An 18,521-nucleotide genomic window follows, 5' to 3' on the forward strand; every position below is an offset into this window, starting at 1 on the left:
TTATTTATGGCAATGCCTAATGATGGCAGAATGGAGGGGAAGATAAGCCATGGTTGGTATTAAGGCGCTATATACGGTGCAGTTCAATGGACAGACCATGGCCGGATGCTGCTCAGAGGTTTAAAGACCCGACATGTTTCGTTACATTAAACGTGAATGTTCCAAACAAACCCACAGCGACACGAACCCCCTGCAGGCGGGATGGCCCCGCCCCCTCCTGGCTCTGCCCAATGACAGCTCAGGGTCGACTCCCCATCCTCCAATCAGAGACGCGGGTGGTGGCGGTGGGCGGGTCCTATCGAGCTGAGGCGCAGTGGCCGGCCCCGCCGTGTTCTCGGGCCGGTTGTCGGGCACGGCTGACTCCACAGCGCCTGAGGTAAAAGTTCCGCCCGTGTTTCCGTGGCGGCTCGTCGTTGTGCCGGGCCGTGCTCGGATCCGCTCCGCCTCGTGTCGTTCCCCGCTCAGGCGCTGTCGGGCCGCCCGCAGGTCCTGCCGAACCGCGCCTGCGCAGCGGGACGGACGGGTCGGGCCGAGGGACACACGGCGATAAAGCGAACGGCACCGAGAGAGGGAGGGGGAGAGAGGAAGGGAGAGGGAGGGAAACTCCGGAGCAGAGACAAAGGGGGGGAGCGGAGCCGGGAACATCCGGGTCATTCGCCGCTGCCTCAATCCGGGACACACGCGGGTGCTGCGGCCGAGCACGGTGAGGCCTGGCCGGGAGCGGGGCCTGGGGCGGCGGGGCCCGGCCCGGTGCGGCCCGGCCCGGTGCGGCCTGGTCCGGTGCCTCGCGTTGCGGCGGTTCGCGGGCACGGCGGTTCCCGGCGGTTCCCGGTCGGCGCGGCCGGGCCTGACGGCGTCTGGCTGCCCAACTCGGGACGGCTCCGCTCTGTCCCTGCGCCGCGGCCCGCTCAGCTCTCGGCCGCCTACGGGGCGCACTCGGCGGCTGAGCTGCGTGCGCCGACCGGCTGCGCCCAGCGCTCCCCGCCCCGCCAATAGCTCGCCCGGCACACACAGGCCTCGGCCGCTCCGCGGGGCTCGCGAGACCAACGGCGGCGGCGGCGGCCGGGACAGCGCTGCGCCGCTCCGTGCTGGGCCGCCCCGCGGTTCCTTTTGTTGTTCTCGGAACTACCGTGCGGGTCGGTGCCGCCTGAGCCGCTTATTGCGCTGCAGACTTTGTGCGGCAGTTTTAGGCGCTGCGATTTGGTTCCACCTCAACCATTGAGTTTCTCTGACTGGAAAGGAAAGGAAAGGAAAGGAAAGGAAAGGAAAGGAAAGGAAAGGAAAGGAAAGGAAAGGAAAGGAAAGGAAAGGAAAGCTGCCCCGGCAAACAGCGCAGGTTTAACGATCCTTACAGCGTCTGCTTCTGATTCGTAATGTAATCGGTCTTAACGATTTGATTCATGTATTGATTTTTGAATGAATGGAGAATGAAGGAGCACGTTGTGTATATACAGATTTGTAATGGGGCAGGGATGCAGGCGCGGTGATCACTGTGCTATGGGAGCACTGTGCTGTGCTGGGGCTGCTGGATGGATGGCACAGCAGTGTGGGCTGGGTTTGGTCCCAGTGCAGGTAGTGCCAGCAACAGAGCTGAGCTACCAGCACTCTGGGAAGTTTCTAGTGAGTTGGTAGTGATAAATGGGCCGTTGGTACCTCCTGGTGCTGGTGTGTGCAGGAGGGAATAGTGCTAAATTGAATGGGAGGACAGAGATGGATTTTCTCCAGCTTAGAACTTGGTGTTCTTTCTAATGATGGACCTCTCCCATACAGTAAGTTGGGACTTAATTGTGTTCATTCAGTCACCTTCTCAGGTGAGGGAAGGAAAGTCAATGGGATGCAATATCTGAAACAAGTGTAAAAAAAAAATCCATAAACCAAGTGTTTAAAATCTGTTCCGTGGTGGCCGTTGTTCACCCTCCTGGAGTCACATGGGAGAACTGTGCAACTTTGAGATCAAAAACCTGTAGGAAAACTGCACCTCCCTCCCCCCAAAAAAATCTGGATTTCTGGTAAGGTGAAAATGAAGTTTGGATAGGGTTGGTTTGCTGGCTCAGTGCAGTCAGTCCATCTGCTGCACTCTGCCTGAAGATGATAATTGCAGTTATTTAAGTCCTGCCTGAGACATTGGAACCGGAGTCTTGCAGAAGAGGGAGAGCAAATACAGGCATTAGTTCAAGCTCAGACGGGGCTGAGCTGTTCTGTCCCAGTTGTGTTCAACATTACTAAATAATGAGGTGAAGTTTGACTATTGCTTGACATAATGAAAAACAAAAGTTCAAACCAAGAGCCACTAAACTTCATGTAGTTGTGGTAAGTTAAAAGTATCAGCTAATGATCAGCTAATGATTACTAATACATAAAACAGTGTAATAGAACTGATTTCTTCAAGGTGTTTAGGAGTCTCACTCTGGTTAGATGTGCCAGAAGTGACTGCTGTTAAATCCCTGGCAAGTATCAGTGTTTATCGGATTTCCATTACGTGGCCTTAATATTCAGGGGACTGGAATGGCAAATATTAAGTAGACTAAATATACGTACCTGGCAGCTAATTTGAGAATACAAATGCTTATCTCTTGGTCAGGGCTATCTTGATATCTCCTTGTTAATCATGATTGTAAAGTGTTCGGATTTGGTCTCCAGGTGCTAAAAGCACAGCTGAAATTCTGTCACATGTTCGTTGGTTAATTAAAATCTCTAGGAGGGGTGTGAGCTCATGGAATAAAATTCCTCCCCTTATAGTTTTGTTCTGGTTTCTCTTGGGATGCTCTGCTTCTCTTGCTGGACAGTTGGCTGAAAGCTGAAGTGTTATCTATGGTTCTGGTGTGAAGTCCTGCAAGTGTTCTTACATAACCAGGACACTGGTGTATGTATTGGGAACATGAGAATGAGTGCAGGCTTCTTTTGTGTGTGTTTACTGCACAGAGCATTAATGGTGCCTTCTAAAAAGCTTTAACTCTAGTTACGTTCTAGCAGGGATTGTACTATTGAAATGATGGACTGTGGATGTGCAGGCTGATCTGACTTAGGGAAAAAGAAGGGAGAGGAGAGAAGGAAGAAGGGTTTTTAAGGACGCTTAGTTAAGGTGTCTGTACTGTGGGGCCACTTCTGATGGGTTAATATGTAAATGGAGAGCCTGATGTCTTCTGATCTTCTGAGAGTACGGCAGATAGGCACGAGTAATCAAGAGTGAGATTGTAAAACAAGGGCTTTTTTGAGCTAGAGCTGGTATGGTCGGGTAGTTTATGTATAGAGTTATGTATAGAGTTTATGTATATGTATTAATCCTTAATGATTATGTAAATGTTTGCTGTAATAGAGTGATAATATTTCTTTCACTCATTCTGTAAGCTTATTTAGGAGCGAGATACTGCTCTGGTGGCTGTATGAAGTAGTTAGGATGACTGTTCTGAACTCACAGCTACCAAGTTTTAGTTCTTGTTTGAACGGGTAGAAGTGCAGTGGGGAGGAGGATTAAAGATCTTTGCTGGAGGTTTCTGACCACTAATGGAATGATATGGTTAATGAGATGGTGAGTTTAGTACAGTTTGAGCATGAAAAATAAGGTCTCACTTCAGCTGCTCTTGTGGTTGAGTGGAGGATCCTCCCCTGATTCTGGGAGGGAATTTGTGTCTAGAATTGTTCTCGTGTTGTCACATCTTGGTCGCTGTACTTGGCTGATACTTAAGACAGTGAAGATCCTGGAAGATTGCTCAGTTTATATGGGTATTAAAGATCTGTCTTGTAGGATGAGTGGGCTGCTCACTGACTTCCTCAGTTAATTTCTGTCTCTTCTTTTGGCATGACATCAGAATCACTCCAGTTTGCTAAATCCTGTGCCCTTGTTGCTTTTGTGTAGAACCCTGGATTTTAGCAGGGACTTGGTCTATTAGTGGTGTTTCTTATTCTCATGTTGGCCAGAAATGGGAGCAGTGCAGGCGTTTGCCTTCAGAGGAGAGCGGTACCTTTCATGATGTCACAGAGAACTGGATATGCCTTTGTCAGTCTCAAGCAGGAAATCTGAGCCTTTCCTCCTGTCAGTGATAGTGTTACTGCTATCAAGATACTTGGAAAATTATTTTGACAGTGTGGTTCAAATATGAAATACACAGTGGGTACATGTAAAACTGGGTTAAGTCCAGTACCTGGGATGTAGTTGATGTGGGGTAACTTTATGACATTATTAGTGTTAACATCTGCTGTGTGTGAAAACATGTCGTGGCTGTGGTAAAAATGGAAGGCCAAAAGACTTCTTGAGTGGTCGGAACTCTTATATGGAGAACATAATGTTGCTGACATAGTGATAAGGTTGTACTAAAAGTAACTATTTTTGTTTTAGAGGGACTCCGAATATGTCTGGCATAGCTCTAAGTAGACTTGCACAGGAGAGAAAAGCCTGGAGGAAAGATCATCCATTTGTAAGTATATATATGAGCACTGTTAACCTTCTGACTTGCGCAGTTACATTCATGTTCAAATTCTCTTTCCCTGATGTGTTACAATAATTGAATTAATTTTTAAATAAGAAACTGCATAAAACTGTGTTTTGCACAAAGAAATAACTGTGTGTACATCAGGCATGGCATGGAGTGTTCTCAGCATGTTTTCTGATGTACCTTTTGTTTTTGTTTTGCCTTAATTCAGGGATTTGTAGCAGTACCTACAAAAAACCCAGATGGCACAATGAACCTAATGAACTGGGAATGTGCTATTCCAGGAAAGAAGGGGGTAAGGCATTCTGTTGTCCTAACATTTTACTAATGTCACTTTCCAGCATAACTGTCATTGTGTGTTATGCTGAGAACTGTGAGACTATAAGTTCTGTGTAGTTCAATATAAATATTTGGGTTATGGCACTGGATATAGTTCACCGTGGGTCTGTTCAGCTTTTGGCACCGATCACCTTAAGAAATATAATCCTGCATGGGGCAAATTGAGATGCTATTCTGCATAATGTCAGGGATTATCGTGGTTTATCTTCTTACTGAACACTGGTTTAAACTATCAGGTTTTTATATTAGTTTGTATTTTTATATACTATGACTGTACTTGTATCTTGCATTATCAACATTTATATCAGATCTGTTGATGACTTAGTGACACCTGGAAGCTGTAGTAAAGTGGAGAAAAGAAAATACAATGAACTGATGTAAATAATAATAATAAATTAATAAAAAAGAAAGCTATCAGTGGGATCACTTACCTCATTGTAGGCAGCATACTGCAGTGTAGGACAACTCTTTAATAGTGGTGTAGGAAAAGTGCCTTGTGCTTTGTCTAGGAAACTGTTGTTTGGGTTTTTTTTCCATGTTTAACTTGCTCTTATTGTAATCAAAACACCACCTTAACTTCTTTTATAGACACCATGGGAAGGAGGTTTATTTAAACTACGGATGCTTTTCAAGGATGACTACCCTTCTTCACCCCCAAAATGTAAGAAAAATGACAGCAAAAAAGCCCACACCAAACATAGCAGAACAGTATTTAATAGTCCGTGAGGTTGTCCAGATAGTTTTCACTCCCTTGTGGAGTTCTTTTTCCTACAGAAAGCTGCTTTATTTCCCCACTCCACACTTGGTGTTTAGAATTTTGTGATGAACTGAGCAAGTGCTCAGTGCTAACAAAGCTAGAAGGGGAAGGGTGAACTGTGCTTTGGATTTCCTCAGAGCTTGTCAGAAGCATCACTTGAAGTGCTCACTACTTGAGCAGCACTCTAAACTAGAGGTAGTAACAGGTAGGCATGGTTAGTCTAAGACTTCAGTCAGTATTTGGGCTTTTTCATGCTGTAAAGTTAGTCTACTACACTGAGAATTCACAGTAAAAATATATTGTTCCATCAACTTCTACCTTTTCATCTGTTCACTGTAAATATGGAGGTGTTATTTATTGTACATGGTATTAGAAAAAAAATACTTGTTTTACTTGTTAGGGAATCTTCTAGAACTCAACCTTGTGTGCTTAAAGTAAGATGTGTGGCTGCTAAGACTCGTTGCTAATGCAGCTTCTGCTTTTCCACTGAACTTCACTGAGCAGCTGATAAGCAAAACACAATTGTAATGTAAAAATGGATAAGAAAATTGCAGTAACATTGACTTCTCATATACCATTAAACAAGTGTTCTTTATGTTATTTGAAATAATCACTGTAGGAATTAAGGCTTATAAAGATTAAAGAAATGCTAGAATGTAGTCTGCCGGTAGGGAAAGCTGCATAACTGACCTTTTCAATCAGTTCTGCAGGTTATAGGCTACATAAAGTGAAATTGAACAGTAATACCTGAGACTTGGTATTTTTTGTATGGAATTTTCAATATACTACAGTGAGAGGAAAATGAACAAGTGACAGGCAGTATCTTTCTTTATAGAGTAGTGTATATTGCTCTGAGTATGGGATTGGTTTAAAAAGTTATTTATTGTGTAGCTACTATGAACTTTTCCATCAATTTCCATTCCTAAACCAAAATATTACTGGTCACAGTGATGCTGTGGAATTGCCTGGGGTGGTAACACAGACATGGCAGGTTTCCTGCTTTTGGTACAGGCCACAAGCCAAAGTGCAGCTCTTTAACAATAGCTGTGGAAATCTCCTGTTTGGTGAGTGGGGGAAGTTGGATGGGGGACAGATGTGCAGAGAATTTGTGTGTATGTGTGTCTCTGGCTGGTTTGTTTGTCCTACACTGATGTTCTAAACAATCTGTTACATATTAGCCTTGGCTTCGCATGCCAGTAACTCTTTTTTTTCCCTCAGGTAAATTTGAACCACCATTATTCCACCCAAACGTGTATCCTTCAGGCACAGTGTGTCTCTCCATCTTAGAGGAGGATAAGGACTGGAGGCCAGCAATCACAATTAAACAGGTCATTAGTTGTACCTATGCATATAATTATGCTTCTTTCTCGCTTTGCCAGTGTGTCTTACATGAATGTAAAATGCTCATTACATGTTTCTACGGTTGGGATTTTTGGTGTGAATGTAGTGATTTATTTTTTTTTTCCTTTTGTTGCATGTTTCTTCATCACTTAGTAATATCCGTGCTTCTGTTGCTTCTGTACCTTCATCCACAGATCTTGTTAGGAATACAAGAACTTCTAAATGAACCAAATATTCAAGATCCAGCTCAAGCAGAGGCGTACACAATTTACTGGTAAGTGTGTGGATCACCATGAGAGCTGCATGTTGCCTACAGCTGTCTGTTGTCGATGGTACATGCAAATGTTTGGGGGAAGGATCAAGGGAGCTTTTCTGCCTTCATGGCTATGTCCTGTTGAGATGCCCAGCTTATGCTGAACTCAAGCTAAGTAATACCTCCAGCATTTATAGGCTAATGGAACTTTTAACAGTGTGACAACAGAAAACATGAAGATGCGTTCAGTTGGACCATGATTCTCATCTTGGTCTCAGACCAGTACAGATTCCAAAGCATAATGATTTCATAAGAACAGTGAAAGTGAGAAGGAAGAGAGTGGATTAGTTGACAAGTTCCATTGGTAAATACAGGGGTAATTTAGTTCTGTCCAGCAATGTGCACCTATAAGTGCTTGTGCCTGAAGGTTGAAGAGCTGTGGTTGTTAGAAGGATTTTATGAGCTTTGAAAACTGGTGTTCAAAACTGTTTTTAAGTGTATAGGAGGCCTGGAGCTTTAGGGGAGTTAAAATTCAAACCAAAAACCCCACCGTTTTTTAGGCTCAATCTTAAAATATTCCTATCATTAAAAATAGATTACTGACCCATAATTCTTAAGGAAGCAGTACACTCTGTAAACAAATGCTTTTGGCACTGACAGCTACTGAAATAACGACTGAAACAGAAATGCAAAATTAGACTGAAGAACAAGTCTTCAGGAGAGTCCCAAGGTAGAAAAATAGCTTGTATGCAGAGTCTCATAAAAAGTCATGTCAGAAATGTCATACAGGACCACAGAGAGAAGGAATCATAGGGATGGATGGTGTGTATCCTATTTATAGACCTTACTCAAGGGTATTCTTTAAGTATCTCTGAAGACTGGATGAGTGTGTTCAAATGGAGGATGGTTGTAGGCAGTGCCTTAGGGAGCGAGGAATGACAAGGCAGACCCACCTTCTTTTCTCCTCTTGGATAAGAAAAAAAATAGTCTATGGAAATATGGAGCAGGAATAGAATAATTCTCTGAAAGCGTACATAGCCCATGACCCATTTTATACTTCCCCTCATGTGTTTATGCAAAAACCATCTCTGCTGGTCTTGTTCCTGCATAACTGCAGAGGCTGTGAAGGCAGGTTGTTAATTTGTACCTCAGTGACTGGTTGGTACTAATTGATACTGACTCACGGATCTTGGACTTGTTCTCATTTTTGGGGTTGCCTTTGTACTGTTTTTCTGCAGTACTTCAGGTGTGCTGTGTACCTCCTCCTCTCCTGTAGTTGTGCAGTTTGCTATGGAAGGTGTTCCTTTATTCGGGTGCTCTGAGTTGGGAGAATTAACAGCTAGAAACAGGAGGGAATTTTGCAATTCGGCCTTATTTCTCAAGCTTTAATTGCCCTTTCTTGTTCTTCTATTCAGCCAAAACAGAGTGGAATATGAAAAGAGGGTTCGAGCACAAGCCAAGAAGTTTGCACCATCATAAGCATCTGTCATGCAGCATCTTAAAAAGGAAGGGATTGGTTTGGCAAGAACTTGTTTACAAAACTTTTGCAAAATCTAATGTTGCTATGTACAATTAATATCCACTTAGGGGAGGGGGTTGTATGTGTGCCATTTTCCATATTCGCCACTTGTATACAGTTCTAAATTTGCTGAATTGCCCCCAGTTTTTTCATACAGGGTCTCTTCCTTCAGTCTTTTGTATTTTTGATTGTTATGTAAAACTTGCTTTTATTTTAATATTGATGTCAGTATTTCAACTGCTGTAAAATTATAAACTTTTATACTTCTATAAATTCACTAGTATCTCTAGTTACTTTGCTATCTGATGCAGGCATGCTTTAAAATGTTAGAACTATATTTAGCCTTTAGCTGGCTGTATGGAAAAATAAAAATCATGCCCTCCACCCCCTTCCCTCCCTGAATTTGTTTTTCTATCTTTCAGAAACTAGGTTGTTATTGCTTAAGAGCCTCTGAGATCCAAAGTCAGCCAGCATCCTTATTCTGCATCACTTCCTTTGTGTTTATATGGCATTGTCTGTGTTGCTGTTTAGAGTAAATAAACTGTTTATATAAAGGGCTTTGTTTCATCCTCTTCATTAAAAGGCCGCTGTTTAAGCAGCTCTGAACACAACTCGGTTAAAAGTTGTGATGCTTTACTTCTCAGCTGCTGCCTCCTTTATTTTCCCTGTCCCTGATGTAGAGGTGGTCTGTCTCTGTGCTGATTACTGGCAGCTATTCTATAGTTGACCAGTTCCTTAAGCACCTTATAGAGTTGTATGACTAACTAGGGATCAATTGCTTATTGTATATTACAGACTGGTCTGATCACTGGAATATGGAATGATACAAGCATGAATGAACAATAATAGAAATGCTCTGAAGATGAGGGGGCCTACAGGATCTGGGCATTATATGTACTAAGTAACATTATGGGTTGTCTTCCTATCCAGTGCTGTTGAAGGGTTTGTGGAGAGGTTTATTTGAAATTTGAAACCAATTGGGTGCTTGAAACTTGAGAGTATCTACTTAAAAGGTAAAGGAAGAAGAATACAATTAGTAACAGCTCCTCAGGGGCTCTGTATGCTGCAGGTAGGCAGAACAGGGCAGTAACCTGGTCATGGTTTCCAGGTAAAATACACTCATGAATTGTTTTCTGTAACGTACCATTAAGTGAAAGCAATCCCTATAAATCACTTACCAAAAATACTGACTACAGTGTTAAGCTTTAGGACCTTTAAATCATTATGGAAGGCCTATCTTAAAAGCAACTGTGTACATTAATAGACTTACATGTAGCCTAGAATGAGAGACCTGCCTAGACAAAGGACACTTAGTGAGCACCCCACAGTTACAGGTGGAAAGGCTTCATTGTTATCAAGAAAGTTTATTTATACAGGATGCACAGAACTCTGGGCTGCTGGGGTGGTTTTGGTGCAGTTTTTTTATTGTTTTCACTTTTCAGATAGTTGATTTATTATTGGCTGTTCTTGCAAAGTCTTTCCAGGATCATCATCTTCTGTGCTGTTCTCATCGCTGCTCTCACTGCTCTCACCCGTCGTGCTGCTCACACTGTCCTCCTCTGATTCTTCATTACTTTCTGTTATTCTGGAAATATTTTTCAGAATTATAAAAGCACAATGACTTGTAATTAAAAAAACCCTATTTAAATGTCATTACCTTGAAGAATTGATTGGCCTATTGAGGTTACAAAATTCCTTTCCTGAGTCGACATCAAATGGATCTGGAAAAAGAAGAGACGCACGTTTAGATGGTCTGACTTCATTGATTTCTGAGAACGTTACTGGCAGGGAGGGGAAGGCAGAGGGAGCCTGGGTTCAGCTTTCTGAAAAGCTTAATGGGCTCATTCGGTCACAAGAGGTCAGAAGTCAACAACTGAGGATTTGTTCATTGTGACTGTGAGCTTTTCACGTTATTCTACATTAGTAGTATTTTATGAGAATAAAGAAATCAGTCAGTAGTTTAAAGGGTGGGTGCTCGTTGGGATTTCTGCCTTACCTATTTCTTCTTCCTTTATTTCTTCAGCACTAGCTAGGAAGTCCTTTTCAACACTCAGCACTTCTTCATGGCACTGACAAGCTGCGTATTTTTCCAGGAGATTTTTGTTCAGCTCAATAAACGTCTTCCCCCATTTAAATTTCCTCAGCAGAATGGTGGCCAGGTCTGGGAATCCTTTAACAGAAAACAGAGGAGCGTTGGTCTCCAGTAGGAGATTTTGCTCAGCTTACAGGTTTCTAAGTTCAGCAATTGTCTTCCTATCATTACATACCATACCAAGAAAACCTGGATCATCAGATCCTGAGTCCAGGACATGAACTCCAGCACAGTGATAACTTTGATGGCAACCAGATGGAAGCACGTCGAAGAGAACTATTCAATCTCATTCCAAATTCAAGACCAAGTAAGTCAGCAGTACAGTTAGTTCTGTCAAAGACCATTTCCTCATTATGTTACTACTGTCAGAACCGCTGATGATACATTTTCTATTAATGAGACACATCGCAGCCTACCAACAATACAAAAAGTTGCAGCAAAAGCTTCCACACAGGACAGCTTGCACGGCCGGCCGTAGTTGACAGGATTTGCAGCCACCAAGTAAGGCAGCAGGCGCAGGTGACCTCCTCTCATTTTCTTAAAGGGTGTTTCTTCTAACTTAGCCCACGAACAATCGATGACAGCAATTCCATTCTGAGCAACGATGTGCCTGGAAAGAGAAAAAAAAATCAATCAGAATTTCAATTGTCCCTTAATACCTGTGACAAATTGGAATCCCCCTTTGTCTGATTAACCTCTGATTAATCAGCTGAGACAAGTGTAGGGTCAGCTGTGAGAGCACAGGTCAGAGTAATGGAACTGTGCTCCCAGAAGGGGTAGGGCTCGACTCCACCTCCTGTAGCCCTTGTTTAAGGGCTCACCACCACTAAGGCAGCATCTCTTGGAGATTAAAACGTTCTCCCCGATGTGACACAATGCAGTGCAGACATGGCACGGCGGTACCATGCCAGGCAGGGGGGTTGGAACTACATGATCCTTGAGGTTCCTTCAAACCCGGGTCATTCTGTGATTCTGTGATACCTGTCGGCAGGAGACACGCAGACAGCGGCCATGGGGCTGAGCACGACGCCCGGGAACCTCTGGCTGAGCCGCATGTTTCGGATCAGCCCGTTCCGGGCCAGTTTCCTCCCGGTGCATTTCTTGGGGTCGCAGTGTCCCAGCTCCCACATGGCCAGAGCACACGGGATCTTCGGCTCCGCGACGCCGCGCTCCGCCTCCAAACAAGCTGCAAACAGCACGTACACGTTAGTGGACACGTTAGTGATGGGGGGCGGCCCGTTTCAGTCACGCTCCCGGGGCGCTCCCGCACCTCTCAGCGCAGCCTCCGTTTCCGCAGCGAAGGTTTCGAGGCATTGCGGGTCGCTCCGCGCTGAGGCTCCATCAGACGGCGGCACCTTCCTCCTGCCCTTCCTCGCATCGCCCCGTCTCACCGCCCCGCGCTTCATGGCCCCGCGGCTGCGCGGAGCGGCACTAATGGCCCCGCCGCGCACTTCCTCTTCCGGCGGATTCGGTAATGGCGGCCGCCCGGCAGCTGCTGGTGCTGTGTGTGGGCGCTGTATCAGGTGAGGTGTTACGGTGCCGCTCGGTTCGTCTCTCCGCTCTCCCTCCCGCTGACCGTTCTCTGCTCGGCAGGTCTCCTCGCGTCGGCGGCCAAGATGAAGATCGTGGAGGAGCCCAACACTTTCGGGTAGGTGGATGCTGCTGCGCGGCGTGTCCCGCGGCACAGGGAGGGTGTGAGTTGTGGAGCTGGTCCGTGTCAGGGCGCTCAGTGAGCGGTGAGATGGAATGTCTGCAGTGATGGCAGCACGAAGGAGCTGGGCTGGTTCAGCTCGGGGAACAGGAGGCTGCGGGGAGACGGTATTGGGGCCAAGCAGTGCTTGAAGGAGGAGGGGGCAGCTGGGGAACAGCCAGAAGCACAACTCAGCCTTTAACTTTGGTTCTCTCTGAAGGCTGAACAACCCCTTCCTGCCTCAAACTAACCGACTGCAGCCGAAGATGCCCCCTTCAGCAGTATCAGGTATGTGTAAGCGCTGCCTTTCTGTGCAGTTTTCATCACTTTCTGACAGCTTTTTGTAGAACAATCTACTTAAGATACGTGCAGGCAAATACTGATTCTGTTCTCAGCAGAAAACTGAGTTTGCCCTATTCCGTACAGTTTTGTCACCGCAATAACTTGCTGGAATGTAACCAAAGCATTTTCCTTCCTTGATTATATTCTGTGGTGTTTTTAGGCCCTGCGCATCTCTTTAGGCTTGCTGGCAAGTGTTTCAGTTTTGTGGAATCCATGTAAGTAACAAGTTCGGATATTTGATCATGTATTTCTTACTAGGAATGAACCAGTTCTTAATTCCCATCTGAAATATTGATCCTTTGTCCCTTTTCTCCCGCAGATATAAGTACGAGTTTTGTCCTTTCCATAATGTCACTCAGCACGAGCAGACTTTTCGATGGAATGCCTACAGTGGGATTTTAGGGTGAGGCTTTTAGAGCTCTTATGTTTTATCTGTGTTGTTAATAGACTGTTCTATAGATTTGCAGAAGGGAGGCAGTTTTCAAATTAAGTTTGTTCTGTTGGGACACAGTGGGACTGCAGGTTTAATGCATAGAAATAAATCACCTTGACATACTTAGATATCTGTATATTTTTTAAAGATAAAAACCAATATCCTTTTTTTTAAGCTGGAGGCTTATTAATAACTTGTGCTGAGTTGAAAGACTGATACGTTCATGTGAGAAATCCAGCAATGTGTAATTAATGCTTATGTTAACAGAAGTTTCATGTCTTTCAACAGTTTTCTCTTTGTTGCCTCAGTTCCTCAGATGGGGCATCAATAACTTCTCTGAGTGCCAAAGTGCAGCTGTGTGCACAGCAGTCAGTAAACCAGGATGAGAGGAACAGGGTTACATCAAATCATTGAGCTTATGACTAGCGGGCACAGAGACCAATTGTAGCTGTTATCACCAGCACTAAAAGTCCTACAGACAATCAGTTGCACTCAGTGCTAATATAGCATGATGGTGTTTGTTGCAGGATTGATCTGTAAACTATTCTGTTGATCTTAAACAAGGTTTTGCAAGCACAAATACTTTTCAAACTGAAGCTGATTCAAAACTGCTCTCAAAGTAATGTTGGAATGGCCTGCATAGCAGCTTGACTAACAGATTTCAATGTTTGTAAGGTCTTGGATATAAGACATGGAAGTAATGAAGCCAGACAAATGAGGTCTGTACCATTTATTTTAACACAGTGTAGGGCTGTTCCTATTTTTCTTCCTGAATTTCCACATTTTTCCTTATCAGAAAGATAAAGTGAGGTTTTGTTTTTCTAGAATCTGGCATGAATGGGAAATTGACAACAACACATTTGTTGGAATGTGGATGAGGGAAGGAGACTCATGTGAAACCAAGAGCAGACAGACGAAGGTACCATAACAAAATACGTAGGTTATTCTAATCTAGACATCTCGACTCTGCAGACAATTGCGTCACTCTACAGACTGAAACTTTCCAACCTTGAAGAGTTTGTATCACAGAATCACCAAGGTTGGAAAGACCTACAAGATCCCCCAGTCCAACCATCCACCAGTCACCAATAGCTCTCACTAAACCGTGTCCTTCAACACAACATCCAAACATTCCTTGAACACCTCCAGGGTTGGTGACTCCATCACCTCCCTGGGCAGCCCATTGCACAGCCTGACCACTCTCTCATGGTTTAAGGTGTAATATAAAACAAAGATGAATTTCTGTAGGAGCTGGATGAGTGGTTGGAGGTAGTCAGAGTTTTACCCTGATTTTAGATACTAAGTTTACTGAAGTTTTTCTTTTCCACCTTCCATTTCAGTGTGTTGTACAGCTTTAAGGATACAGTTAATTAATCCTCACATTTCATTTAAACCTCATATTTCCAGGTGACATAGATGACTGTCATGAAGGAGATCTAAGGATACTATGAAGTTTGAAACAGGCTTGTTTTCTTGTGGAAGGTGCTTAGATATTACAGTGATGATTGACAGCATAATACTTGAGAGAGGTATCTATGATTGGAGAGAGTGGGTAGAGATAAGGGGCAAAATGTCTCAGCCAAGGTTAAAATGTTCTTTGCTGTGATTGAGGTGCCTTGTAAACATGTTTATTTCCCATTGGGACTACAAAAGGAGCTGCTGTTCTTGCGTGACTTTAGATCTTGTTATTCAGATCTTTCACTGGCATTTAGTTTTGAACGGACTGGTGCCAAAAGTCTGAAGATCAAAACACTTTTGAATGGCTTTTGTTCTCTGGAGCAGTTAAAAGAGGAGGCTGACATCCAGCACCATGGTCAGGACTAAGATTTTTTAAATGAGTTCTGCTTATGTTGGAGGAGGCTCTGCAGGGTGTCCTGTTTACTTTCCTTTTTACTCTCATTCCTTCCAGATCTGTACTGTTTGGGAGACCACAGGAAAATGGTAGATGGGGATCATTTTCCATTACAGGAAGGCGTTTTCATGTGTTTGAAAAAGTAACTTAATTTCTAAGATGTGTTAGCTATGATTGCCTTTCAATTGTTGAAAGCAATGGAAGCCTTGAAATAAGAGTATACATAGAAATGCCTCTGTTAACTTTCGAAGACAGAAAATTGATTGTTACCTGCTTAATGTGGAGATGTTTCATTCACCTTTGTTTTTTACTGATGTTTAGGTTCATCTTGTTTGTGGAAAGAGCAATAAATTGGCTTATGTGTCTGAGCCAAGTACTTGTGTCTACTCCCTCACATTCGAGACTCCTCTTGTGTGCCATCCCCACTCTCTGTTGGGTAAGGAAGCCATTTTTGTATGAAGAATCTGGCTTATTACACCAATTTTATAGTGTGTGTTTTTAGGTCTTTTAAGTTTGTAAGTTGAGAATTACACAATAATAAGTGTATTTAGATCCCAATCATTATCGCATATATGTTTGTTCTCAAGTAAACTGTTGCTACTAATAGAGAACCAGTGACTGATACTTGCTGTTTTCTTGGACTAGCCATAGGAATCAGCCCTGTAATATCTGCTCATTTATATACATTAAAAAAAATACTTCTGACAAAGAAATATGGGACCTTCTGGTTGGAAACTTGGTTGGTGACATTCTCCAGAAACATTAAGTCGGTGAACTGGAATTGAAGTTTAAAGCCAACTCTTGAAAGCTGCTGTGTACTACCAGAAAAGCTCATAACTAATACAGGACATGGTTTGCTTTTCAGTTTATCCAACTCTGACTGAAGCACTACAAAGGAAATGGGATGAAGCAGAGCAGTCTCTCTATGACCAACTAATAACTGAGCAGGTTTGTTAATTTTGTTGTACTCTATTTGTTAAAGAACAGTTATTGTCTGGTAGCTGAACTTGGCTTCTGTGCTTATTTTGCCATTGGCGAATAGCGCTTCTTGTGTTCTATAATTGCTTTATATATCAATTGATAATTGTAATTTTTTTACAGTGAAGCTTGAGGAATTATGGAAAGATACAAGGAGATGAGTGTTAGGTAGATTTATTTATAATAACCTTACAATCTTTTTTTTTTTGTAGGGATACAAAAAAATACTGAAAGAGATTTTTGAGGAAGCGGGATTTCTGAAAGCAACGGAAGAAAAGGAAGCTGAGAAACAGAATATGAAAACAAGTCTGCAATTTGAAACAGTGGACAAGTGCAATACGGTATAGAGTATTATATTTACAATGTGAAACTAGATTGTCACCTTTTCACTGTGTGATTCATAACATAACCTCCATGTTGTTATGTATCTTTGGAGAGTAAGAGCATCTTTTTGTATTTACCTTTCTTAGGAATACAAGAAACTTTCTGAAGAAATAAAAATCCTTAAAGATTTATTAAGTCAGCACAATATTCCATACAAAGGAAGTTCTGGTGAGTTTTATGTGTTGTTTTTTTTCCCCACTATTTTCTATTTAGAATGAGTATACTATTATATATATTATATATACATTGGTTTTGGTTACATGGGTTAAGTAATCATTCTTCCTTAGTCCCCTCTTTTCCTCTGTTTGATTTCTGTTAGATAAGTGTCTCTTACAGTTCTGAGAAAGAACAACTGTTGGATGCTGCCTACGAAGTAGCAAAGTTTATCTGGATTAATTTCACACTTTTTTTTCCCCTCCATTCCTTCTAATCCATCATGCTCATTATTACTTGAGCTGTTTGTCTGAAAAGTAGTTAATTTCCATGAATATACAAACAGCTTGTATGCTCAGAATTGGTACCTCAAGAAACAAATAAGCCTTTCAGCAACGTAGATATCTTCTTCCTGTTTTGAGGAAGTTTCTTTTAACTTGGAAACTTTCTCTTCTAGGAAAATCTTTGTAAAATATGTTATTCACGTGCTTTAGCTGTTCAACTCATAGTATTTCTGCCAGCCTTTGTGGTAGCTTATTTATTTACTGCAGATTAGAACTCTAATCGAAGGAACTTGCAGCTTGCTCAAGCTGACTTGTTTTGAAACTGTTCAGTGAATTCTCTGGCAAGAATATTTGTGTTTGGATGTGGAAATAACTTATGTATTTAACTGAATGTTGCAGCTGAAAACACCAGTGTTGAACACGTAAATCACAAATGGGCAACTGCAGAGACAACTGTGCTCAATGGGTCAATGAATGCTGAACATCTGCGTGGCGATACAGGGATGTAGAGTAACGCTGTGTGAAGGAACGTGAGTGGTAAACAGCAATCTGACACGGAATGTCAAGCAAGATGAATGTGTATCGTGACACTGTGATGATTTACCTCTTGCGGATATTCTTGACTTCCTCAATTTCTGCCCTAAAGCAAAGGGAATGGAGGACTGTCAGAGCCATTTACTGACAGCAGCTGGCGGGTTTTGGAAAACACTGCTGTGAGCGTTTGAGGCTGCTGTGGAGCCAAGGTTTACGGGTTCTATCTCTGCTCTCAGCTTTGTTATCGTCGTTAATCAAGCATGGTGACAGGCAGTGTGAATACAGACAGCCCCAAGCGCTGCGCTGAACATTCAGAACGTTTTATTTCAACTGAGGGGTTTCTTAGCAGACTTTAGCAAAATGAATGAATAAACGATGCACAGGGAGAGCTGGATGCACTCTGCTGAGAGGCTGGTGTGATGTGTGGGTGATGTGATGGCTGTGGTTGTTACAGGATATGAGCTGTGTGGATACAGCAGTTCTGTGTACCGGGATAGTACGGGCCGTTCTCCCGTCACTGTGGAAACGTTCTGTGTGGAACCTGGCGCCAACAGCGTTTCGTTTCCCCCCCCACTTCCCGCCGTCCATCTCCGTGTCCCTGTGGCGCCGCCTTGCGGTCTGCTCGCCATCACCGCGTGCAGCGCTATGGTCGCATTTCCTCTTCCGGGCGGTGCGGGAGCGGAGCGTTGTGATGAACTGGGCGCGGGGCGGATGGCGGTGAGGGGCCGGGCTGGGTGTCAGGGTCCCGGTGCCGGCCGTCCCGCAGCGCTGACTCGCGTGTCTTTGCAGGGCGCGGCGCTCTGTGCTCCTGCTCGGCTCCCGGAGGTGGCTGGCGGGGCGGCGCGGCCCTGAGCGCTCAACTAACGAGGATCCAGAGGACGAAGGAGCCATCCCGTTCTCTGCCAGCAAAGCCAGCCCGCGGGTGTGGAGCGTCAGCCAGTCCATGGGGAGTGACTACGAGAGGTCGTGGGTGAAGGTGCTGCCCGTCAGCCTGCTGTGCAGCGGGCTGCTGCTGTGGTGTGTGTTCAGGGAGAAAACGGAGATTGACGACAAACTGGAAGCCCTGTTCTCTGGTGAGATGCTGGACCCTTCAGATGCGGCACAGCACAGCAGTGCTAAGCAGCTACAGGAGAGATGATG

At 43.9% G+C, this 18,521-nt stretch overlaps 3 protein-coding genes across 5 annotated transcripts; 2 read left to right on the plus strand and 1 right to left on the minus strand.

Moving 5' to 3' along the window:
- The first annotated feature begins 260 nt into the window (after positions 1-260).
- Positions 261-9,196, plus strand: UBE2I (ubiquitin conjugating enzyme E2 I). Of its 3 annotated transcripts, none has more exons than XM_015876571.2 (7): positions 261-376; positions 4,337-4,415; positions 4,642-4,725; positions 5,358-5,430; positions 6,745-6,854; positions 7,062-7,141; positions 8,536-9,196. In XM_015876571.2, exons 2-7 carry the CDS (start codon positions 4,350-4,352, stop codon positions 8,597-8,599), a joined length of 477 nt encoding a protein of 158 aa, XP_015732057.1. In that variant the 5' UTR covers positions 261-376; positions 4,337-4,349; the 3' UTR covers positions 8,600-9,196. The 3 variants fall into 3 exon arrangements, with proteins under 3 accessions (XP_015732057.1, XP_015732059.1, XP_015732058.1); XM_015876573.2 differs by lacking the exon at positions 261-376 and adding an exon at positions 570-703; XM_015876572.2 differs by lacking the exon at positions 261-376 and adding an exon at positions 1,098-1,375.
- Positions 9,197-9,967: 771 nt separating this feature from the next.
- On the minus strand, positions 9,968-12,167 carry TSR3 (TSR3 ribosome maturation factor). The gene is made up of 6 exons (XM_015876567.2): positions 12,002-12,167; positions 11,713-11,917; positions 11,148-11,341; positions 10,636-10,809; positions 10,297-10,360; positions 9,968-10,224 (listed from the first exon to the last, which is right to left on the minus strand). The coding sequence occupies exons 1-6, from the start codon at positions 12,135-12,137 to the stop codon at positions 10,071-10,073; spliced, it is 927 nt and encodes a 308-aa protein (XP_015732053.1). The 5' UTR covers positions 12,138-12,167; the 3' UTR covers positions 9,968-10,070.
- On the plus strand, positions 12,037-17,788 carry GNPTG (N-acetylglucosamine-1-phosphate transferase subunit gamma). The gene is made up of 12 exons (XM_015876568.1): positions 12,037-12,135; positions 12,166-12,254; positions 12,325-12,379; positions 12,642-12,709; positions 12,924-12,978; positions 13,083-13,166; positions 14,022-14,115; positions 15,370-15,484; positions 15,914-15,996; positions 16,239-16,367; positions 16,497-16,578; positions 17,247-17,788. Exons 2-12 carry the CDS (start codon positions 12,206-12,208, stop codon positions 17,354-17,356), a joined length of 924 nt encoding a protein of 307 aa, XP_015732054.1. The 5' UTR covers positions 12,037-12,135; positions 12,166-12,205; the 3' UTR covers positions 17,357-17,788.
- Positions 17,789-18,521: the final 733 nt, after the last annotated feature.

Source organism: Coturnix japonica, chromosome 14, assembly GCF_001577835.2.
Source record: "Coturnix japonica isolate 7356 chromosome 14, Coturnix japonica 2.1, whole genome shotgun sequence".
In the NCBI taxonomy this organism is placed as follows: Eukaryota; Metazoa; Chordata; class Aves; order Galliformes; family Phasianidae; genus Coturnix; species Coturnix japonica.